The 24,385-nt window shown below is 51.4% G+C and overlaps 4 protein-coding genes across 4 annotated transcripts; 1 reads left to right on the forward strand and 3 right to left on the reverse strand.

The window, feature by feature from the left end:
- Positions 1-219: 219 nt before the first annotated feature.
- On the reverse strand, positions 220-1,335 carry UHO2_05506 (uncharacterized protein; the record flags this gene model as incomplete). Its single annotated transcript, XM_041554677.1, has 1 exon — positions 220-1,335. The coding sequence occupies one exon, from the start codon at positions 1,333-1,335 to the stop codon at positions 220-222; it is 1,116 nt and encodes a 371-aa protein (XP_041410611.1).
- Positions 1,336-1,909: 574 nt separating this feature from the next.
- Positions 1,910-4,929, reverse strand: UHO2_05507 (putative chitin synthase 1; the record flags this gene model as incomplete). The annotated part of the gene is made up of 2 exons (XM_041554678.1): positions 1,910-4,582; positions 4,855-4,929. 2 exons carry the CDS (start codon positions 4,927-4,929, stop codon positions 1,910-1,912), a joined length of 2,748 nt encoding a protein of 915 aa, XP_041410612.1.
- Positions 4,930-11,730: 6,801 nt separating this feature from the next.
- Positions 11,731-12,639, reverse strand: UHO2_05508 (uncharacterized protein; the record flags this gene model as incomplete). Its single annotated transcript, XM_041554679.1, has 1 exon — positions 11,731-12,639. The coding sequence occupies one exon, from the start codon at positions 12,637-12,639 to the stop codon at positions 11,731-11,733; it is 909 nt and encodes a 302-aa protein (XP_041410613.1).
- A 10,416-nt stretch (positions 12,640-23,055) lies between these two features.
- On the forward strand, positions 23,056-23,769 carry UHO2_05509 (uncharacterized protein; the record flags this gene model as incomplete). Its single annotated transcript, XM_041554680.1, has 1 exon — positions 23,056-23,769. One exon carries the CDS (start codon positions 23,056-23,058, stop codon positions 23,767-23,769), a length of 714 nt encoding a protein of 237 aa, XP_041410614.1.
- Between the last annotated feature and the right edge of the window lie 616 nt (positions 23,770-24,385).

Consider the following 24,385-nt stretch of genomic DNA (forward strand, 5'->3'; position numbering starts at 1 on the left):
CATTTCTGGCCGTCGTTGATGCTGTCAAGTCACTTTCACGTGTTCATTCACGAGGATCTGAGCTGAGCAAGGCCGCGCTTCAACATTGCTCTTGAGCCACACGTTATTCTTCGCCATCACACTTCTGGCAGCAAGCCGGCAACTGAAACAGACATCAAAATTGAGGCAAAGAGTATAGATTCGCTACTAGCACGAAATCCTCATCTACCAGCCGGCCTATCACTCTCCATAGACAACCTTCCTGATAACATCCAACTCTCCATCCTTCCATGTTCCCTCCTTAGCCGCAGCCTCTACCGCTCTCACCGCCTCTTCCATGTGCTGTTCATTCGTCGCACCCGAAAGCACCGTCACCCTCAACCCTGGAATATTCATCCCACTTGCCAAGAAACCATATACCACTTGCTGTGGAGTCCATCCTTTTTCTATCGCCAGATTCTGGACTTCCACCGATGACAACAGGTTCGGGTTTCCTGTAAGACTCCAGAATGGCTGATACACCACTCCTTTCTCCCCCTTTGTGTATGAATTTGGTGAGAGGGTGGGAGAGAGAAGGGATAAGAGGGCAACATCGTGGCCAGTGGTGTAGTGCCATCTATTCTGGACGACGCTTGGTGGAATGCGAGTTGTGCGGGCGATAGCTTGGAAGATATCTGGATTGTATACGTTGCTTATGCCTATTTCCCTCACTAATCCGAGTTGGACGAAAACTTCCATGCTTGCCCACACTTTCAGTGTCCTTTCCAGCGTCGTAAGGGGAGAGTGAAGAACGTAGCTATCCACCCAAGCCTCCCCTTTCTTATCGCCATACTCCACTCCTGCATCCAGCTCCCCACCTTCTCCTTCTTTCTCCCAATTCTGTTCGATCTTCTTCGCAACTTTCTCCAGCGGTTCAAACTCCAACCAAGGATGTAAATTTCTTAGACTCGCAGCGAAACTCTTCCTCACCTGCACTTCTACAGGTTCATCATGACCAAATGGAATTAACTCCGGATGTGACCAGTCCTGACCGGAGCGAGGTGTGAATTTGGTCTGGAGCCAAAGCGAGTCTCGTTGAAGATCCATCTCAGTGCTTGCAGTGAGGAGTGCTTGACCAACATGATCTTCTCGATAGTGTTTGCGTTGACCGGCGGTGTCGATTCCGCGAAAACCGTGGGTGAGCGCCAGAATGACCAGGTCGGATGTGTAGTCGCCTTTCCAGGCTGTGCCGTAGAGGAGTGGTGGGATGGATGAGAGGGTTGAGCGTGCCATTGGAGAGGATAATGAAGGTGCGGAGGTTGAGGAGGAGGCGGAGCTAGAGGCAGTTGCCGAAGTCGAGGCTTGAGCCGAGGCCATCTTTGCGATCTTGCTCTGCTTCAGCGATGGACGTGCGAGCTGTGTGAGATAGTTGTTGGAATGCTGACTTAGGATTGATGCGGTCGGCGGGAGGTGAAGCGACCGAACAGAATCAGCACGAGCGACCGAGCTAGACGTGAAGGTACGGGTGGTAGTGGCGGCACGCCTCGTTGCGGCCAGAACAAGGCGTGGGCTGATGTTATTAATGATGATAGCTGTTTACGCAGTGCAAGCTGCGCTCGATACAGGCGTTGATGTCGTAGAGCAGTGATATGTAGATGGGAGAAGCTGAGGTTCAAGGTCATACCCAGCGAAAGGACGTGCACATGGAATCCTGAGTCCGCTCCGCATTCCGAAAGACTTGACGTGCTCGAGCTGCATCCTTGCGTTATTCCACGTTCCCGATTTCGGCTCACACACCATCTCAGATCTCTCGCATCCACGCTGCTCAGTCCACAGTCACAGCACTGCCCAAAGGATGGCAGCTCCTATACAGTATTTGAATGTCCATTGTATTCGTGAACAGGCCGGCAAATCGCATCAATGTGGTGATATATACCTGATGACCAGTTGCTTAAGTCTTACGGAAGCATCGAGTAGAGTTACGCTTGAGCCAGTAGATCACGCATCCCACGAAACGGAAAGCCGACAGTCCAAATGTGGCCCACAAGATGATCTTGAAGTACGTCGACTGCTTGTTGTTTTGCTCTTGCTCAATCTGCTTCGAGGTCAAGCCATTGTTCACGCCGTTGACGTTCTCGATTGCCACAGTCAAGGCACCGTTGGTGAGCAGCCAGAACGCAACAAGACGAGTACGGAAAGTCTTGTTGCTGTCGTCCATCGTTGGCATTTCGATCGTTTCCTGGGGCTTGTAAGGTGCCACGGCTCGCGAAACGACCGACTTGAACGTCTCATCGATATCGTCCTGGTGTCGTTCAATTTCCTCTACAGTACCAGGCTCGGTGTTCTTGTCCTTCTTGGTGTCGACTGTTGGCAGGGCATCAGCTTTGTCCGATCCTTTTGTTCCCCAACTGACATCGTGCAAGTTGCAAAAAGCATAGACGTTGAGAATGTTGATGAACGAAGGAGCAATCAGCATGTACTGGGGGAACGAGGTGATCATGTGCCAAGGATCAGCGTACAGAATCGAGGCGATCAGATAGATACCAAACGTCGCAGCTAGTGCCGCGATCAGCACACCTGTGGTCTGATTGAAGAGCGTGTGCCACAAGTTGCCCGATAGCTCCGTCGCAATCAACGCCTTGATTGTCAACCAGAGTGAAGTGAAGATCAGGTACAGACCGAGGATACCAAAGACGATAAACGAGATAATGTAAGTTGTCTTTTCACCCTTCGGCCTGTTACCTAGCGCAAGAACGAATTGCAGACCGAGGAAAAAGACATAGATCCATTTGGCGGCTTGGTTAAACCAGTGGAAGATGATGAGCGTGGTTTGCGAAGAACCCCTGAGGAGTTCGTCGGGCAAGAACTCGATGATGATGGAGAAGGTGAGCCAGAGGTTGGCGAGAGCGAACCAAGAGAAGATGAGCACGAAAGCATTGTAAAGAGCCTGAAGATGGAAGAAGAAGAGACGAATGATGCCGTGATTCGACTTGTAGATGCGGAAGAAGTGAACGAGCGAGTAGATGGAAGCAGCGAAAGAACCGTTGAGCCATCGTCGACGCTGTGAGATCAGCTCGGCAGCACCTTCGGGCACATCTGTTTCACCCTTCGATGGCTTGACATACGTCAGCGTCCACCTGTCTCCTGCCTTGGCGACAAGCTCGAAGCAGAGAATACGATCTTCGGCTAAGAACATGTTCTTCGTGAAGATGTCCATGCCATGCAAACCCTTCTTGCTCAGTCTGTCGGCTAGAGTGTGGTCACCGTGAAAGTACTGTTGCAGCGGTATGCCCTGAATTGCACGGAATCGGTAGGCACTGAATGCACCGGGAAGCACACTGACGTATCCAAAAGTGGACTCGAGAGGCTTGTCGAGAATGTTGGACATCTTGTACTCAAAGTTCTGGGCAGCGACGAGGGGGTTGATGAGCTTGCGACCGTTCTTGATCATGGCATGAATCTCACCACAAGCACCGCCGAGGTTGGCGTTGTTGTAGAAGGCTTCCCATAGGTAGTAGAGCGACTTGTGACCAGGCTTGGTACCAGCATCGATGAGGACGCAGAGTTCGGGTTGGAGATGTCGACCAAGGGCGTTGAAGAGCCAACGATGACTGTTGATCTTTTTGCTGTTCTTCTGCTTGAGACAGAAGATCATCTGGACAGGAACAAGGTTGGAGGCGTCATCATCGTGGGGCTGAATGAGAGCAGGAGTGGGGTCAACTGAAAGCTGAGTGGTGTACTCGAAGAGATGGGCGACAGTGTCCTTGCCATCGACTTTCCGCTTCATGATACCATCCTGGTAGACACCGACGGTGGCGAGAAGGTCGAGCACCTCCTTGTCACATGGGTCGATACCGTCAAAGATGAGACTGACGACGATTCGCTGCCAACCTGGTCGGCCTTCTTCGGCGGATCGTCTCCAGAACTTGGAAGTCTTGCTCTTGCAAATATCGCGGATGTTGAGCATGACACCGTGAAGAGTTCGTGCAAGCAGGATGCGGTCTTCGTTGTAGTAAGTGATGGCAATGAGCAGCTCCGTGTCACGTCCGTACTGCTGGGATGTTCGCAAGCTCCATCCATTCTCGAGTGTGAACTCGTCAGGATCGCAGGTAGCCGCAGTGTAACGCATGTGTGAGAACTCTTGGGTGCGGCTACTTTGAGCCCACTTGGGTTCGGCAGAGTTCTTGACAGCGGTAGGAACGGGGTGGTCTACGATCCAGTGACCTCGCGTGAGCTTGACTTTCTTGGTGAGACCTCGCTTAGGAGCTTGCTGACGCTCGGCCCAAGCAACCTGACTGGCACTGTCTTCCGGACCAAGGTCGGAGGAGTACGAGGATGGACCTCCGTACGGCGCTGCAGTGGGGAAGCCACTCGGAGGGGGCAAGTTGTAAGTGCTGTTGCTGGCACCAGAAAAGCCATACTTTTCGTCTGCAGAATCTGTGAGAGGAATCTTGTCTTCCTCGTATGAGTAGGTTGCGTGTCCTTCCGAGGTGCCAGGAGCAAGGGTCTGGAAGCTTGGGTTCTCGCCTGCATAGAAGGGGTTCTCCGGGTGCATGTTAGTGGAGCTGCCGTAGCCGCCCATAGGGTTGGCGTAGGGCATGTTGGGTTGTCTCGAAGGGTCATCCTGAATGGGTTGGAAGCCGTTCCACCAACGTCGTAAGGAGGACATGACGAGAACGTGCAAGGGATGCCGTGAAGTCGTAAGGCCGTCGCAGAATGATCGATCGAGGGTGATGAGATAGCAGTCATATATAAGGTGTCAGTGCTTCTGCAAGCTCCAGAGCTTGAACATGGCCCACTGCATCGGCGGATGCTGTGCCGCGCTTTGACCCAAGACAGCGGTGCAGCGGGAATCAGCGTTCGAAGGTGGGTTGCGAGGTGAATGAAAGAACTTACAGAAAGTTGGTAGGATCGCTGCTGGCGCTGTCCACGAACCTGGCCGGGCCGCATTGGATATGCGTCGTAGCTCATGATGCCGGTTTGGTTGGTGGGCGCGTGAATGCAAAGTCGCGAATCTTGCTCGTTGGTCTTCTGTATGCGTGATGATTCAAGTGGGGGACGGCCGTTGGATTCCGTTGGCACTCTAGGGGTGATGCTTTCGTCCTCCTCGGCCTCCTACGATGGTGCGTATATGAGAGTTCGAGGCCTGTGGGATTGTGGCGAATGAAGACCTCGTCACTGGGTTGACTGGCAACGAACTCTTTATCCAAATGATGGGAGGTGCGGAAAGAATTTCGAAGATGGGAAACCGTCGTGGGAGCGAAGATGAGCAGGGATGAAATGGTAGTAGGAAGAGGTGCTCGACGCTAGAACAATGAGGTGAGAGGGGAAGCAGGTTGAGAAGTGGTTGCTGATAGCAAGTGAGGAAGAAAGGAGGGAGGAGTCGAGAGCAGGCGGGGTTGGAGTGATCTATTCCATCTCAGATCTATTCTACGCATTCAAACCTTGAAAGCGGAACTGCCGATGCTGTTTGTCACTCTCACGGATATCCCGACAACTTGTTCTCAGTAAGATACTCAAAGTTGTGTGGTTGGTGGCTTCTCAACGCAAGAGGCGTTCAAAGCGTTCGGCTCCACCGATTCTCCGTTGTCAGCACAAAGATGGAGAAGAGGACTGCAATTATGCAGGGAGTTGGGCAGACTCAAGTTACAACAACAGCCGCGCAGAGAGACAGAGCGTGTTTCTTGCATTGACAGCCTAGGTAAGACGGCCGCCGATCCGACAAGACTCGACACCTCCTTGCTCTTGTTCTCGATAGAATTCTGTCTGCCCTTTGTCCTCACTCTCCCGCCTTTGTGCGCACGCGTTCACTTCCCGTTGCTGTCTATGCTGTCTAAAAACGCTGATACAACCGCACGCGTCAGACCAATGTAGCTTTCTCAGGCACACAACCTACGAGCTATCTCACTTGCATGCTTTTTCATTGTCTGCCATAAATCCAAGCTACTGCAACAGCGTCACACATCCAACATCCATCACGTACGCAGCATGCATCTGTACCATGCTCATGCTTTCCCGATCATCTGTGTGCTACCCGATGATACACCTAGCAAGTGAAAATTGTGAGAGGGTCAGATTTGGGTGCAGAGCAGACAAGCATGAAGACCAGCTGTGCGAAAACTGTTAAAAGGTGAGGAAGACGGCTCCCGGTGATCAACGATCGGTGATAGTCGGAGCACAGTATCGCTGCTGTTCCTGACTGCGGATTTCGGTATACTCGTTGCCAGAAAATCGGTACGCCACGGCCACTATACGCACTACGCCAACTTTCAAGGCTGTGCTCTTCAACGCCATATTCGTGGCAGGGGGTCCAAGCACCTCCATGTAAACTTCCGTTGAGCCCGCGTGTGAGAATATTTGCTGGCTGTATCATACAATTCCCCTGTTACAATAGCAACAAAGGGTCTTGCTTGGCTTGGCCGCTCAACAGTGTCTTTCATGTCATACACCCAACAAAGGCGATGAGAAAAGGGAACCCCGCACCGCGCAGATCCGTGAATGGTAATCACGTGACTTTGTCACGTGACGTGTTCCGTGGTCAGAGATTCTGCCAAGTCACTGCGCAGCTGCAGAATGCTTCTCTCCAATCACCACCATTCTCGCAGCTGCTTGCTTGATAGAATCTCGGCCTCTTCAAGTGTTTTTCTCACCCTGTATTCTGCGGAGTTGGAGGGAAACAAACCGTTCTTGACCAAGCCGAGGAGCTGACAAGGGGGATTATGTCAGCTTTGGTCAAGCTGAGTTGAGTCAAGTCCTTCTCTGGCTGTCATTCAATTCATATTTTTCTACAGTCACATTGAGAAGGTGTGTTTCTTTCCAAAGTCACATCAAGCAACATAGGCACACATGCATGCACACATACATGCCAGGCAGGCAGTCAGTCTGTGTTTGGCCTATCCTTCCTCCTTCCTCCTTCCTCCTTCCTCCTTCCTCCTTCCTCCTTCCTCCTTCCTCCTTCCTCCTTCCTCCTTCCTCCTTCCTCCTTCCTCCTTCCTCCTTCCTCCTTCCTCCTTCCTCCTTCCTCCTTCCTCCTTCCTCCTTCCTCCTTCCTCCTTCCTCCTTCCTCCTTCCTCCTTCCTCCTTCCTCCTTCCTCCTTCCTCCTTCCTCCTTCCTCCTTCCTCCTTCCTCCTTCCTCCTTCCTCCTCCTCCTCTTGTTCTTTTCCATAGGCTACTCCTTGTTCTTGTCAATCTGGCAGCTGAGTCATCTTGTTGCCTCATCTCAAGCCAAGGCAACTAGACTCAGCAACTCAAGCGTCACATTGGTGACTTTGGCTACAATGGGTGGGCTCAGCTTCAGCTTTGGCTTCTCTTCTCCTCTTCTTCCCTTCGACACCTCAGCCAATGATGAGTGGTCCAGGCTGGCTAGCTGGCCAGCTTGGATGAAAGCATCAACCTTCTCAAGCCTAGCCTGGTATGGCACCAGTGTTGCCCTTGGGAAAGGGAATGATGCTCTCTGGCAGGACTTGCTTGCTGCTGGCTTTTCATGGCACATATAAGGGGTCCAGATCGTTCTCTAACTCAGATCGTTCTCACATTCCAGACTTGCCCTTCCTTTCCATCGTTACAATCAGCATTCAGCCTGGCATTCTCTCAGTGATCTGTTTGTATTCACCTTGTATCTGTCAGGGGTCTCGTGCCTGAAACCCAGGTCGGTCTGTCGAGATACTCGGTGACTATCAAACTGTGCGACAGCTATTGTCTTGGTATCGGTGACTATCAAGTTGTGCAGTGGCAGCAGGTGGCGTTCATTGTATATACTATCATAGGTTTTGGCTGACCTCTGTGGACACTCCGTTCAGGGGTAGCTCGGCATGATCAATATCAATGCTTCGGTTATGATGACACCAAGGTCTGGTGTGAGTGTTGATGATGATGAGGTTGATGTCGTTGGTGATAAGGTTGGTGAGTGTTGATGATAAGGAGGTTGATGGTGTTGGTGATAAGGTTGGTGGCATCAACACAAGTGTCCAGTGTGTTGACTTGATGCTTGAAGTGACCCCCAGACCACAGTGGACTACTGCCTTCGGTTCTATCTATATCCAGACCGCTAACCTGCTATGGGCGCCTTCGGACATCAGGTAGTGGTGATACAACACACACACTACAATGAGGAGCAACCTTGATAGATTGCTGCTATGCTGACTGTAACTAATGAGTACTTATGTTTCTAAGTATTGACTAGTTGTATGGTGAGTAGAGTGGATGAGGATCCACTCGACCTATGATGATGAGAAAGCATGGTTATATACCTCTTCTCAGCATCGCCAGCGATGCTGCTCCTGCTCTCTCTCCAGAGAGTACCTTCTTCATTGAGTACTGCTCAGGGGCCTCTCCTGCTTGGCACCCCTGTGCCTCTTGAGCTGTGTCGACTCCTTCAACACTGCTCCTCCTCCTCATGACCTGGTGTCGACTCCTTCAACACTGCTCCTCTTCCTTTGACCAGTGACAGTTCCTTTGACTCTTGTCTCTCGAGCCCCTGAGTGGTAACCATCTGAGCTTGGTCCTTGAGCTTGGTCCTCTTCGTGGCTGTGCCTGCTCCTTGAGCTTGGTCCTCCTCGTGGCTGTGCTTGGCCCTCCTTTGCATGTGAGTCTGTAGGAGTCCATGGTCTCCATGGAGACTGCACTACAACCATGCTCTCTACTGGTCTCGACTAGATCTTCGATACCTGTGCTCCTTCCATATGAACCTGTGACCCCCCTGCTTCTTGAGCATCCAGGCCCATGACAGTATCCTCTTCTCTCTACCATGCCAAACACACCTTCGCATCCTCTTCAGGGATTTGGCCAGGTAGTGCCAACAGCAGCAACGCATGTGGGAAAGTTTGGTGACCACACCTCCCTTACAAAGGAGCACCTTTCCAGGTGGGCCAAGGAGGTATTGAATTGCTTTGATGACAATCCAGCCCTCTTGGAGTTGCACAAGAATATAGCTGAGGTGGAGCAAGACCTTATCAAAACATTCCATGCATGACACCTCTCAGGTGGTGCCCACATGGAGCATGCTGTGGCAGAGCAGTACTTGTGTACTTTTTGTGTCAAGGTTTTCCTCCCACACACTTACAGTCCTCACTCAATCATCACTGCTGATGATGTCCTCTTGTGCCCACTGTCAGGGGTCTCGCGCCAGAAACCCAGGTCGGTCTGTCGAGATACTCGGTGACTATCGAACTGTGCAACAGCTATTGTCTCGGTATCGGTCTCAATGAGCTTATCGCTCGGCGACTATCAAGTTGCGCGATGGGTGGCGTTCATGTATATACTATCATAGGTTTCGGCTGACCACTGTGGACACTCCTGTCATGGGCCTGGATGCTCAAGAAGCAGGAGGGTCACTGGTTCATATGGAAGGAGCACAGGTATCGAAGACCTAGTCGATACCAGTAGAGAGCATGGTCGTAGTGCAGTCTCCATGGAGACCATGGACTCCTATGGATTCACATGCAAAGGAGAACCGAGCCACATGCGAGGAGGACCAGGCACAGCCACAAGGAGGACCAAGCTCAAGGAGCAGGCACAGCCACGAAGAGGACCAAGCTCAAGGAGCATGCAGATGGTTACCACTCAGGGGCTCGAGAGACAGGAAGTCGACACAGGTCAAGAGGAGGAGGAGCAGTGTCGAAGGAGTCGACACAGGTCATGAGGAGGAGGAGCAGTGTCGAAGGAGTCGACACCACTCAAGAGGAACAGGGGTGCCAAGCAGGAGAGGCCCCTGAGCAGTACTCGATGAAGAAGGTACTCTCTGGAGAGAGAGCAGGAGCAGCATCGCTGGCGATGCTGTGAAGAGGTATATAACCATGCTTTCTCATCATCATAGGTCGAGTGGATCCCCATCCACTCTACTCACCATAACTAGTTATCACTTCAGCATAAGTATACATTAGTTTCAGTCAGCATAGCAGCAATCTATCAAGGTTGCTCCTCATCGTAGTGCGTGTGTTGTATCACCACTACCTGACGTCCGAAGGCGCCCATAGCAGGTTAGCGGTCCGGATATAGATAGAACCGAAGGCAGTAGTCCACTGCGGTCCGGGGATCACTTCAAGCATCAAGTCAACACACTGGACACTCGTGTTGACGCCACCAACCTTATCACCAACACCATCAACCTCATTATCATCGACATCACCAATCTCATCACCAACACCATCAACCTCATCATCATCAACACTCACACCAGACCTTGGTGTCATCATAACATTGATATTGATCGTGCCGAGCTACCCCTGAACGGAGTGTCCACAGAGGTCAGCCGAAACCTACGATAGTATATACAACAAACGCCACCTGCTGTCACTGCACAACTTGATAGTCACCGAGTATCCCGAGACAATAGCTGTCGCACAGTTTGATAGTCACTGAGTATCTCGACAGACCGACCTGGGTTTCAGGCGCGAGACCCCTGACACTACCCCTGAACGGAGTTGTCAGGGGTCTCGCGCCTGAAACCCAGGTCGGTCTGTCGAGATACTCAGTGACTATCAAACTGTGTGACAGCTATTGTCTCAGTATCGGTGACTATCAAGTTGTGCAGTGACAGCAGGTGGCATTCATTGTATATACTATTGTAGGTTTCAGCTGACCTCTGTGGACACTCCATTCAGGGGTAGCTTGGCACGATCAATATCAATGCTTCGGTTATGATGACACCAAGGTCTGGTGTGAGTGTTGATGATGATGAGGTTGATGACATTGGTGATAAGGTTGGTGGGTGTTGATGAGAATGAAGTTGATGGTGTTGGTGATAAGGTTGGTGGTGTCAACACAAGTGTCCAGTGTGTTGACTTTGACACTTGAAGTGATCCCTGGACCGCAGTGGACTACTGCCTTCGGTTCTATCTATATCCAGACCACTAACCTGCTATGGGGCACCTACAGACATCAGGTAGTGGTGATACAACACACACACTACAATGAGGAGCAACCTTGATAGATTGCTGCTATGCTGACTGTAACTAATGAGTACTTATGTTTCTAAAGTATTGACTAGTTGTATGGTGAGTAGAGTGGATGAGGATCCACTCGACCTATGATGATGAGAAAGCATGGTTATATACCTCTTCACAGCATCGCCAGCGATGCTGCTCCTGCTCTCTCTCCAGAGAGTACCTTCTTCATCGAGTACTGTTCAGGGGCTTCTCCTGCTTGGCACCCCTGTGCCTCTTGAGCTGTGTCGACTCCTTCGACACTGCTCCTCCTCCTTGCTATCCTGCTGCTTGTTTGGCACCCCTGTGCCTCCTGAATGGTGTCGACTCCTTTGACACTGCTCCTCCTCCTCATGACCTGGTGTCAACTCCTTCGACACTGCTCCTTCTCCTTTGATCAGTGACAGTTCCTTTGGCTCTTGTCTCTTGAGCCCCTGAGTGGTAACCATCTGCATGCTCCTTGAGCTTGGTCCTCTTCGTGGCTGTGCCTGCTCCTTGAGCTTGGTCCTCCTCATGGTTGTGCTTGGCCCTCCTCACATATGGCTCGGTCCTCCTTTGCATGTGAGTCCATAGAAGTCCATGGTCTCCATGGAGACTGCACTACGACCATGCTCTCTACTGGTATCGACTAGATATTCGATACCTGTGCTCCTTCCATATGAACCAGTGACCCTTCTGCTTCTTGAGCATCCAGGCCCATGACACTACCCCCCTCTTAAGAGCCGAGCTCCGTCGAGGCATGCTCTGGTCTGGTTCATGCTGACTCCTCCTCCTCCTCCTCCTCGACAACATCGCCAACAACCCTCTTCCTCCTTCTCTCAATTGTCATTCTTCTTCCTCCTCCTCTCTCTACTCCTCCTGTTCTCTCCTCCTTTCTCTACTTTGTCTACTCGCTCGTCCCCCCTCCCACACCTCATACTCCTGGAAGAGGTCGGGGCAGTTGAGGTTCTCTACTGGTTCCCATGAAGCAGCTTCTTCTGAGTACCCTCTCCACAACACTTTGTACTCTGTAGTCCCATTGTGTGAATGCTTGTCGATGAGTGCTTCAACTTCGAAGTCGAGGTCCTCATCTGGAAGTGATGGTATGGTGGGCTGTTCAGCACATTGAGGAAGAGAACTTGTTCTTGCTGGCTCAAGCATGGAGACATGGAACACATCATGCACCCTAAGGTTTGCTGGCAATGTGATTTGATAAGCTTGGCGTCCTACCTGTTCCTGAACTGGGTAGGGTCCTGCAAACCAGGTATCTAACTTGGGTGTGGGTCTCCTTGTCTTCCAGTTTTGACAGTTGATATAGACCATATCACCCACCTTAAACTCGATGTCCTTGTGCTTCCTGTTATACTGGTCTACTGATCTACGTTGTGCCTCTCTGATCTGCTCCTGGAGGTACTTGCAACGCTCCTTTCCATTCATGAGGTACTCAAAGCGACCTGGATCATTGACTCCTAGTTGTTGAGGGATGTCAGGATGAGCTTTGGGGTTCCATCCATAGCATGCAAAGAATGGTGAGACACCAATGCTGTTGTGGACCGTGTTGTTGTAGACAAAGGCTGCAGTGTCCAGCAGGTCAGCCCAGTCATCCTGCTCATAGTTGCAGTACATCCTTAGGTACTGCTCGATGACCTGATTGACCCTCTCTGTCTGACCATCAGTTTGAGGATGGTAGGCTGTGCTAAGTGAGTGCTTCACACCCATTTGCTCTGCAAATGCCTTCCATGCTCCTGATATGAACTGCCTGCCTCGGTCCAAGACCATGTGATCTGGGTATCTGAAAAGTCTAACCATGTGTCCATATAGCAACACTGCAGTCTGTTTGGCTGTGACTGTCTTATGGGTTGGAGCTAGTATGGCAAACTTGGTCAACCTGTCGACAATGACTAAGATAGAGTCATAGGTCTTGGAGTCATACTTCTTCGATGGTGGTAGTCCTTTGATGAAGTCGAGGGATATGGAGCCCCAGGGCCTGTCTGGTGTTGCTAGTGGCTGTAGCAAACCATATGGACAATGACGAGGAGCTTTGTGTCAGGGGTCTCGCGCCTGAAACCCAGGTCGGTCTGTTGAGATACTCGGTGACTATCAAACTGTGCGACAGCTATTGTCTCGGTATCGGTGACTATCAAGTTGTGCAGTGACAGCAGGTGGCGTTCGTTGTATATACTATCGTAGGTTTCAGCTGACCTCTGTGGACACTCCGTTCAGGGGTAGCTCGGCACGATCAATATCAATGTTATGATGACACCAAGGCCTGGTGTGAGTGTTGATGATGATGAGGTTGATGGTGTTGGTGATGAGATTGGTGATGTCAATGATAATGAGGTTGATGGTGTTGGTGATAAGGTTGGTGGCGTCAACATGAGTGTCCAGTGTGTTGACTTGATGCTTGAAGTGATCCCCAGACTGCAGTGGACTACTGCCTTCGGTTCTATCTTGATCCGGACCGCTAACCTGCTATGGGCGCCTTCGGACGTCAGGTAGTGGTGATACAACACACACACTACGATGAGGAGCAACCTTTGATGGATTGCTGCTATGCTGACTGAAACTAATATATACTTATGCTGAAGTGATAACTAGTTATGGTGAGTAGAGTGGATGAGGATCCACTTGACCTATGATGATGAGAAAGCATGGTTATATACCTCTACTCAGCATCGCCAGCGATGCTGCTCCTGCTCTCTCTCTCCAGAGAGTACCTTCTTCATCGAGTACTGCTCAGGGGCCTCTCCTGCTTGGCACCCCTGTGCCTCTTGAGCTGTGTCGACTACTTCGACACTGCTCCTCCTCCTCATGACCTGATGTCAACTCCTTTGACACTGCTCCTCCTCCTCATGACCTGATGTCGACTCCTTCGACACTGCTCCTCCTCCTTTGATCAGCGACAGTTCCTTTGGCTCTTGTCTCTCGAGCCCCTGAGTGGTAACCATCTGCATGCTCCTTGAGCTTGGTCCTCTTCGTGGCTGTGCTTGCTCCTTGAGCTTGGTCCTCCTCGTGGCTGTGCTTGGCCCTCCTTTGCATGTGAGTCCATAGGAGTCCATGGTCTCCATGGAGACTGCACTCTGACCATGCTCTCTACTGATCTCGACTAGATCTTCGATACCTGTGCTCCTTCCATATGAACCCGTGACCCTCCTGCTTCTTGAGCATCCAGGCCCATGACACTTTGTACCTAGCACATACAGGACAACTTGCTACATAGTCTGCAATCCAAGCTGTCATGTTTGGCCACCAGTAATGTCGTTGAGCTGCCTTGATGGTAGCATCTCTTCCCACATGTCCAGCAGTGATACCATCATGGCATTGGGTCATCACCATGAATTGCAGATGCTCTACAGAGAGGGACTGTCCATCTACCTCTTTGGCACTCCTTGAGTGTCGGTTGTTGGTCCTCCCTGGCATGGTTACTTTGGGGATAACCAACCTTCCTCCACTGTACCATAGGTCGTCCTTGAGTTCGAAGGGCTTCTTCCTATGTATCTCCTGTAGCTCTTGGTCTAAGGGCTGGAAGATCTTGACCAGGTCTTTGAGACCTTTTGATGCTATGGACTCCATCGAGAGCATAGGGGCCACTAGGGTCGAGTCATGGTCTGCTGTCTCCTTGAACACTCGAGGAGGCAGTAGTTGCCTCACATTGTGATCCTGCTCTTCACCAGCTGGTTGCATGTCTGTCCTTCTGGTGAGAGCATCGGGTTCACCACCTTTGTCTCCTGGTCGATACTGCAATATGAAGTCAAAGTCTGCTAGTAGTATTGCCCATTGAGCCTGTCAACCTGTGATGCATCTCTGTGACTTGAAGTACTTGAGGGCTTCATGGTCAGTGAGGATGACCAGTTGGCTCGGTAGTCCAGCTAGCATGTGTCGCCACTGAGTGAGGCAGGCGACTACAGCTAGGAGCTCCTTGTCATGGATCTCATAGTTCTTCTCGGCAGAAGACATCTTCCTAGAGTAGAAGGCCACTGGATGCCATCGTCCTTCATGCTCCTGCTTGAGTACTCCTGCTATAGCAAAGTCACTTGCATCAGTTTCCAACCTTGTTGGAAGGTGGTAGTCGAAGTGCTGAAGCACTCCTGCTGATGTGAAGGCCTGGATGAGCTTGTGGAAGGCCTGTTGGGCCTCCTCTGGTAGCTCGAACTTCTTGAACCATTCTATAGGCTTTACCAGTGATGTCAATGGCTTGGCTATGTGAGCAAAGTGGGCTATGAACCTTTGATAGAAGTTGGCAAAACCCAGGAACCTTTGGATGTCATGGATTGACTCTGGCATTGGCCACTCCTTGACAGTGCACACCTTTTCTGGGTCCATCTCTATGCCTGTTGGCTTGATGATGTACCCCAGGAACTCGACTGTCTTGGTGTGGAACTCACACTTCGACAGCATAGCAAAGAGCCTGTTGCTCCTTAAGCGAGTGAGGACCTCGGTGACATGCTTCACATGTACCTCCTCAGTGTCACTGAAGATCAGGAAGTCATCTAGGTATACCACTACATATACTCCAATGATGTCTCAGAAGATGTCATTGATGAATGACTGGAAGTGAGCTGGAGCATTGGCTAGGCCAAAGGGCATCACTAGGTACTCATAGAGTCCCAACTGAGTGCCAAAAGCTGTCTTCCATTCATCTCCTTTAGCAATCCAGATGAGGTTGTATGCTGCTCTAAGGTCTAGCTTGGTATAGATCCTTGCCTTCCTGAGTAAGAACAGCTGCTCCTCGATGAGGGGCAATGGTGCCCTGTTCTTGACAGTGATCTCGTTGAGACCTCTGTAGTCCACACAGAGTCTGAGACCTCCATCCTTCTTTGGTACGAAGAGCACTGGTGATCATGCTGGGCTCTTCGATGGTCTTATGAACCCCTTCTCGAGGTTCTCATCCAAGTATCTCCTCAACTCGGACATCTCCTTGGGTCCCTTAAGGTATAGGGGCCCTTGAGGTGGCTTACCTCCTTCTATCAACTCGAGGTGGAGATCATGCTCAGTATGATGGGGCAGCTTGTCTGCTTCCACCTCATCAAACACATCTTGCAGGTGTTGGTATGGCTTTGGTATGTCTGCAGCCGTCACCACCTTGTCTACCTCCACCTCCATCTCGACTCCTTTGTCTGCACCTGTAGGTACAAAACCAAAGGCCGGGAGTGATGATGGTGGCTCCTCCAACAGCATGAACCCTATGGGTCCATCTTCTAGAGCTGCTCATAGTATGCACTCTGCTGAGACAAACTCGTTACCATGAAGGGTTGGTCTCCTCATGGTTAGGTCCCCTGCTCTTGCTGCTTCAGGGGGTCTCCTTGGGGGTTGGTCCTGCTCCTGAGTCTTGAACTCCAGCTGGCCTGTATCCCATTGTATGGTGGGTTTGAGCCTCCGTAGCTCAGTGAACCCCAGGATGAGGTCATAGTCCACAGTGTCGGCCACTGAAGCTTCGACCACACCCAGATTGTGTGTACCAATAGATACCTGCATGCTTGCAGAACTATTGATGGAGAGTTGGTGCCCGGTGACACCATGGATCGATCTTGTTTTTATGGGTTTTGTGGGTATTTGGTACTTACTAATGAAAGAATCTGAGACTATGGACAAACCAGCACTGGTATCAGCTAGTATCCAAGCAGGATGGTCTTAAACCATTCCAGAGAGCTCCAGTACTGCTTTGCCTCCACTGGTAGAGAAACATACTTGACAATCTTGATATATACAGAGTGATGGCAAGTGTCAGGGGTCTCGCGCCTGAAACCCAGGTCGGTCTGTCGAGATACTCGGTGACTATTAAACTGTGTGACAGCTATTGTCTCGGTATCGGTGACTATCAAGTTGTGCAGTGACAGCAGGTGGCGTTCGTTGTATATACTATCGTAGGTTTCGGCTGACCTCTGTGGACACTCCGTTCAGGGGTAGCTCGGCACGATCAATATCAATGTTATGATGACACCAAGGTCTGGTGTGGGTGTTGATGATGATGAGGTTGATGGTGTTGGTGATGAGATTGGTGATGTCGATGATAATGAGGTTGATGGTGTTGATGATAAGATTGGTGATGTCAATGATAATGAGGTTGATGGTGTTGGTGATAAGGTTGGTGGCGTCAACACGAGTGTCCAGTGTGTTGACTTGATGCTTTGAAGTGATCCCCGGACCGCAGTGGACTACTGCCTTCGGTTCTATCTATATCCGGACCACTAACCTGCTATGGGCGCCTTCGGACGTCAGGTAGTGGTGATACAACACACACACTACGATGAGGAGCAACCTTGATAGATTGCTGCTATGCTGACTGTAACTAATGAGTACTTGTGTTTCTAAAGTATTGACTAGTTGTATGGTGAGTAGAGTGGATGAGGATCCACTCGACCTATTGATGAGAAAGCATGGTTATATACCTCTTCTCAGCATCGCCAGCGATGCTGCTCCTGCTCTCTCTCCAGAGAGTACCTTCTTCATCGAGTACTGCTCAGGGGCCTCTCCTGCTTGGCACCCCTGTGCCTCTTGAGCTGTGTCGACTCCTTCGACACTGCTCCTCCTCCTCATGACCTGGTGTCGACTCCTTCGACACTGCTCCTCCTCCTTTGATCAGTGACAGTTCCTTTGGCTCTTGTCTCTCGAGCCCCTGAGTGGTAACCATCTGCATGCTCCTTGAGCTTGGTCCTCTTCGTGGCTGTGCCTGCTCCTTGAGCTTGGTCCTCCTCGTGGCTGTGCCTGCTCCTTGAGCTTGGTCCTCCTCGTGGCTGTGCTTGGCCCTCCTTTGCATGTGAGTCCATAGGAGTCCATGGTCTCCATGGAGACTGCACTACGACCATGCTCTCTACTGGTGTCGACTAGATCTTCGATACCTGTGCTCCTTCCATATGAACCCATGACCCTCCTGCTTCTTGAGCATCCAGGCCCATGACAGCAAGGAGGTTTGTAGAGCAATGCATGCCATCAGTGCATCACCCCACTGACATTTCCCTTGTTGTCACCATCATCATGCTCCTCCTCGTGATCAGGGTCCATGGGTTGCTGGTATGAGCTGAGGTCCATGGCCTCGGGGTCACCCATCTCAGTGCTGCCTGTGTGGCCATCTCCTGAGTCGGTGGCCTCCTCGAAGGGGTCTGCTGTGGTGACCATAACCTTTGGTCCCATGGGTCGAGAGCTAAGAGGGTCTACCCTCCTGCTGGGGCAGTCTCTGGCCCAATGGCCGATACCCTTGCATACATGACAGGTGTTGATACCTGATGGAGCAGGGCTTCCTTGCTTCGAGGTTTGGGTGGGTTGATGAGGAAGGGGTCGGGTTAGGTTTTGTGTAGTTGCTTGTGTAGTTGCTTGTGCTGGTGATCGAGCTGGATAAGGTTGAGTGGGTTGACAGATGGGGATCGAACTTTGATTTGGCCGAGACCCAGTTCTTAGTGGAGGTGACGTGGCATTTGGGGGTAAGTGTCTAGCCGAGGACTGCTGTAGTAGCATCCTCTGTCGATCGATCTCCTTGACCTCTCGGTACCACTCCCATCTCTTCCCAGGTGGATTCCTCTCGAACTTCTCCTGTATGCTGCGAGTGAGACTTCCTCTGAAGAGATCAATCACTAGCTCGTTGTTGTCATGGGCCTAAATGCTCAGGAAGCAGGAGGGTCGCTGGTTCATATGGAAGGAGCACAGGTATCGAAGATCTAGTCAACACCAGTAGAGAGCATGGTCGTAGTGCAGTCTCCATGGAGACCATGGACTCCTACAGACTCACATGCAAAGGAGGACCGAGCCATATGTGAGGAGGGCCAGGCACAGCCATGAGGAGGACCAAGCTCAAGGAGCAGGCACAGCCACGAAGAGGACCAAGCTCAAGGAGCAGGCACAGCCATGAAGAGGACCAAGCTCAGATGGTTACCACTCAGGGGCTCGAGAGACAAGAGTCAAAGGAACTGTCACTGGTCAAAGGAAGAGGAGCAGTGTTGAAGGAGTCGACACCAGGTCATGAGGAGGAGGAGCAGTGTTGAAGGAGTCGACACCACTCAAGAGACACAGGGGTGCCAAGCAGGAGAGGCCCCTGAGCAGTACTCAATGAAGAAGGTACTCTCTGGAGAGAGAGCAGGAGCAGCATCACTGGCGATGCTGAGAAGAGGTATATAACCATGCTTTCTCATCATCATAGGTCGAGTGGATCCTCATCCACTCTACTCACCATACAACTAGTCAATACTTTAGAAACACAAGTACTCATTAGTTACAGTCAGCATAGCAGCAATCTATCAAGGTTGCTCCTCATCATAGTGTGTGTGTTGTATCACCACTACCTGACATCTGTAGGCGCCCATAGCAGGTTAGTGGTCTGGATATAGATAGAACCGAAGGCAGTAGTCCACTGCGGTCCAGGGATCACTTCAAGCATCAAGTCAACACACTGGACACTTGTGTTGACGCCACCAACCTTATCACCAACACCATCAACCTCATTATCATCAACACCCACCAACCTTATTACCAATGTCATCAACCTCATCATCATCAACACTCACACCAGGCCTTGGTGTCATCATAACATTGATATTGATCATGCCGAGCTACCCCTGAACGGAGTGTCCACAGAGGTCAGCCGAAACCTACGATAGTATATACAATGAACGCCACCTGCTGTCACTGCGCAACTTGATAGTCACCGATACCGAGACAATAGCTGTTGCACAGTTTGATAGTCACCGAGTATCTCGACAGACCGACCTGGGTTTCAGGCGCGAGACCCCTGACAGCTCCGTCATGTTGTCGTGGGGCACAACTTGAACGATCCACTCTAATGTAAGCGGTCGCGTGCCAGAGACTAGCTGGGGTTGATTGAGTAAGGACTACTCGATATGATTCACCTAAACGTAACCAAGCATCGTCGCCTAGTAAGTCTCAACTGACCGCCTTGAACACTCTGTTCAGAGGTTGCGTGGCATGGATGTTGTTTGTTGGTGAGTGTGTGATACACCCTCCCCTACAGTACGAGTGTTTGTAGTACTGTTGATATGCTCTTGGACGTCGTCTGGACCACGATATGCCAATTGCCTACAGAGGACGTGAGTTACTGGACTGCTGGTGTGAAACACCGCCTACAATAACCGACTGGACTGCTGGTGTTGAGCAACACTGCCTACAGCAAGGAACTGGACCACTAGTGTGAAGAACACCACCTACAGTAATGAACTGGACCGCTAGTGTAAAGAACACCACCTACAGTAATGAACTGGACTGCTAGTGTAAAGAACACCACCTACAGTTGTCGACTAACAGTGTTACAACACACACATTGAGAGTCATTGCAAGAGCACTGCTATTGCGAAGATACGTAACCTAGTAAGTATAGAGTAAGTAGTAGAGTTTTCAGAGTGGATGCCGGTCCACTCGAATGCTATGGTAGAAAGAGAGTATTTATATGTTCGATTGGTGTTTTCCCTCGACACCTATCCTGCTCCTCTTGAGGGGCCTTTGTCCCCTGTTAGGCACTGCCTTGCCCTGCTGGCATCATCCCCTTCAATACTGCGCTCCTACCATTTTGCTCAGCACAAGGGTTATGCAACACTGCCCTCTCACCTTCATGCTCTCCTTCTGTCTGATGTGTGATGCCCCCTTCCGGCACAGCCCCCTTTCAACTTAATCTTGTGAATCCCCTTTTGAACCTCATGACCATACCCCCTGGTTATGTGGTCACATCGGCTCAGTTCCGTCTTGACTTGTTCAGATCAGCCGACTAGTTGAAGCGTGCTGATTCGACTGACTCCGACATCAGCACAGCTCCAAATACCTGTTTGGATCGGCCGATTAGTTGAGGCGTGCTGATCTGACTGACTCCGTTGTCAGCACAGCTCTGAATACTTGCTCGGATCGGCCGACTAGTTGAAGCATGCTGATCTGACTGATTCTGACATCAGCACAGCTCCAAATACCTGTTCAGATCGGCCGATTAGTTGAGGCGTGCTGATCCGACTGCCTCCGTCGTCGGCATAGCTCTGAGTACTTGTTTGGATCGGCCGATTCATTGAAGCATAATGGTCTGGCTGACTCCGACCATTCCCATGAGATCGATCTGGATTCCTGGGGTTCGATCAATCTCGTAAATCATGTGCACTGCCAACCCGATTAATCTCATTGATCCCCAATGGTTGTCGACTCTGATCAATCTGGCGCACCCTTCATATGTTGATCTTCTGCGCACCCTTCATATACTGCTCCGTTACGCGACATTATCATAACTGCCGCTGATCATTTGGCGCACTCTCTTGCGCAGGCCAGCCGTCCCTGTGACACCCTCCCCTTCCTCAGTCCTCTGCAGGTACTGTCAGCTGACCTTGCCTCAGCTACACTGTCATTGCTACAGATCCTCCTGCCTCCCGCCCAGCCCAACACTACCTTAGCAGCCCCCCTCCACCCCAGTGTTGGTTGCCCCTCTCGATATGGCACCATGCAGGCTGCTTCAGGCTACTGGGCCAAGGTGCTCCTCAACTACCTGGACTGCCCCTTTGTCAATCAGCTTTTAGGAGCTATTGACCACAGTGTCCATCTTGGCTACTTGGGTCCCCTCTGTAGCCACAGCTGCTTCTGGAACATCAAGAATCTCCCAATGGACAATGAGGGCAATGCCCATATCTGTTCTGAGGTTGTGTTGTGGGTCAAGGAGGGCTGGCTCCTTGAGGTGGACCCTCAGCAGCTTTGCCTGGTGTGTTCCCCAGTTGGGACTGTTCCCAAACTGTGCTCCACCAGACTCTGGACCATTCACCATCTTTCTCACCCCCACCTTCCCTGCCCTCACCAGCTGCCATCAGTCAATGATGGCATTGCCACTCACTTCACCATGATCTGTTATGCCTCCCTCACCACAGTCCTAGAGTTTGTGCAGGACAATCAGGGCTGTTGCCTCTGGAAGAGCAACCTAACTGATGTGTTCTGGCACATGGTCACCACTCTTGACAATGCTTGCCTGCTTGGCTTTACTTTTGATGGCCAGTTCTACATGGAGATGGGCCTCACCTTTGGGGGCTGAAGCTCTCCCTGGATCTTCAACCTCTTTGCAGAGGCCTTGCACTGGATCCTGCAGTCAATGATGCAACATCCTGTTGACCATTATCTGGACAACTTCTTTGGAGCTGTCCTGGTAGTTGACCACCCTGGCAAGCCCCTGCATGTGCTTGCCTTAGCATGCTCAGCTCTTGGCCTCCAACTGGAACCCCAGAAAACCTTCTGGGACTGCACCAAGTTGGAGATCCTTGGCATTGAGGTCAACACTGTCCAACAGTGTGTTGGGATTACCATTGAGCACCACTCCCACATCCTGGATGCCATCAACCACCTCTTGGCCCAGCACTCAGCCTGCCCCATCAACTGGTAGTGTATTGCCGGCCTTCTCCAGTTTGTATCCCTCATAGTCCCCCATGGCAAAGTGTACCTGTGCAGACTGTACAATACCTCCAAGGCTGCTCACTGCCACCCCCTGTCTCTTTGTCACCTCTCTTGTCTGCCAGCATAGGAGCTCAGATGGTGGTGGTCCACCCTCCACATTTGGCCCAGTCACTCCTTACTACAACCCTCACCACTCACAGTTAAGTATGTCTGGACTGATGCATCCAAACAGGGTTATGGGGCTCATCTCAGGCTCATGCAGACCCCTACTGCAGCCTTCTCCCAAGAGGTACCTCATTGCCACTGCTCAAAGGACATCTGTTTCCTGGAAGCCCTCGCCATTCTGGAGGCACTGCATGCCTTCTCCCCTCTTTGGAGCAGCCCACACCTTGTGGTCCTCCACATTGACAACACCATTGTGGAGTCAGGACTTTGCACTGGCTGTTCAAGGGACCCTCTCATTCAAACACTGCTCCACAAGATCTTTGGCCTCTGTTTCCTGCAGCATATCACCCTCTGACTGGTTCATGTGGCTTTGGGGGACAACCACCTGGCTGACCTTCTCTCTTGCCACTGTTTCCATGCTTTACAGCAGTGCTACCCACTGGCACATCAGCTCCTCTTCTCCCTCACCCTCATGAAGCACCCCAAGCCTTCACCACCACCACTGGCTGCTCAGCACTTGCAGCTTCCTTCATCTGGCAAGGACTTGCTGAATCCAGCTGCAAGTGAAGTGCTGGTGTCCCTGCCTGCTACTGGGCCTTTGTCCACCTCCACTTTGGTCCAAGTAACCCCCCCCCCTTTCCAGCCTCAGACTTGTTCCTCACCAAGTGGGCTTGCAACATGGCATGGTCCTGCCCTTTCCACAGCATCAAGCATGAGCTTGATGCCCTGCAGTCCTGGCATGTCAACCTTGGTTTCAACCTTGATGGTTTCACTCATGGCCAGTTGGAAAGAGCAGTCTGGGGCATCAAGTGCACACATGGCCTTCACCCAGCTGCATCCAAGCTCCCCATCACCCTCCCCCTTCTCCAAGCCATCCTCAAGCAGCTCCAGTCCATGCCCCTTAGCAGCTGGGACCATCAGGTCATTGCTGTGGCCTTTGCTGTCTCTTTTGCCTGTTTCCTTCAATGTGGCAAGGTTGCCTGGAACCAGCCATCACCAACTCAGTTGCTGGTCAGGTCTGTCATGTGGCAAATGGACTATGCCATACTCCTCCTCCCAGCATCCAAGACTGACCCCTTCAGGCTTGGGACCCTGCTTGTGGTCCCCAAAGTTGGCAGGGTGGAGTGCCCATATGCCATGCTCCACCTCCTCTGTCCTACCATCCATAGGCCCGATGCTCCCCTCTTCAGGCTGCATGATGGGTACAAACTCCTCACTCATGTGACCTTCCTCCAGCACCTTTGCTTGGCACTCTCTCACCTCAGGCTGGACACATCTCAGTATGTGGGACACTCCTTTTGTCAGGGAGCAGCCACTTGGGCAGCATTGCAGGGTGTCGACACAGACACCATCAAGCTCCTCAGTCAGTGGACCTCAGACTGCTATCACTGATACATTGACTGCTCAGCTGCTGAGTGATGTGCAATGGTTGCTGCTGCCCTCTACTCAACCCAGCAGGGACCCCTTGTCCCTGCAGGCCCCTCTTGGTGGGACCCTGTCCTCTAGGCTGGGTGGAGCCTCTGGCCCCTCTGCTGTGACTGCTGTCTGCTGTGCAGGTGACACTGCAGCTAGTGGTGGGCTGGGAGCCTCCTTGTCAAGCTTCGAGGACTTCATGGGTCCTTGTCTGCAATCCACTTAGTATTTTCCTGATTCTTGTTTCGTGCGATTGAGTCCAGACGGGAGGCTAATATTTGAAATCACGTAACTACATAGATGAAAGGACTACTACGAGCATTGGTAAGAAGCTTTACCGAAAAGGACGGTAAAGTTGGCATGCCATTGTAACTGACTGATCACTGCGTCAGCAAAATCTTCAAGAGCCTCTAAGCAGGCCTCTTCCTTCGACTTCTCTTCGGAGTGGTTGTTGATGCCAAAACACTCCACAAGCCCTGTAGCTGCCGTGGAGATTCTTTCCAGGGCAGCTTCTGCATCTGTTCCCTTGGCAATATCAACGCTTCTGTAAGCCAAATTGATATTGCCCTGCGAAGGCACCGGCCTTCGGGGCCCT

The sequence above is a fragment of the Ustilago hordei genome (genome assembly GCF_900519145.1).
Source record: "Ustilago hordei strain Uho2 genome assembly, contig: UHO2_contig_14, whole genome shotgun sequence".
Taxonomy (NCBI): Eukaryota; Fungi; Basidiomycota; class Ustilaginomycetes; order Ustilaginales; family Ustilaginaceae; genus Ustilago; species Ustilago hordei.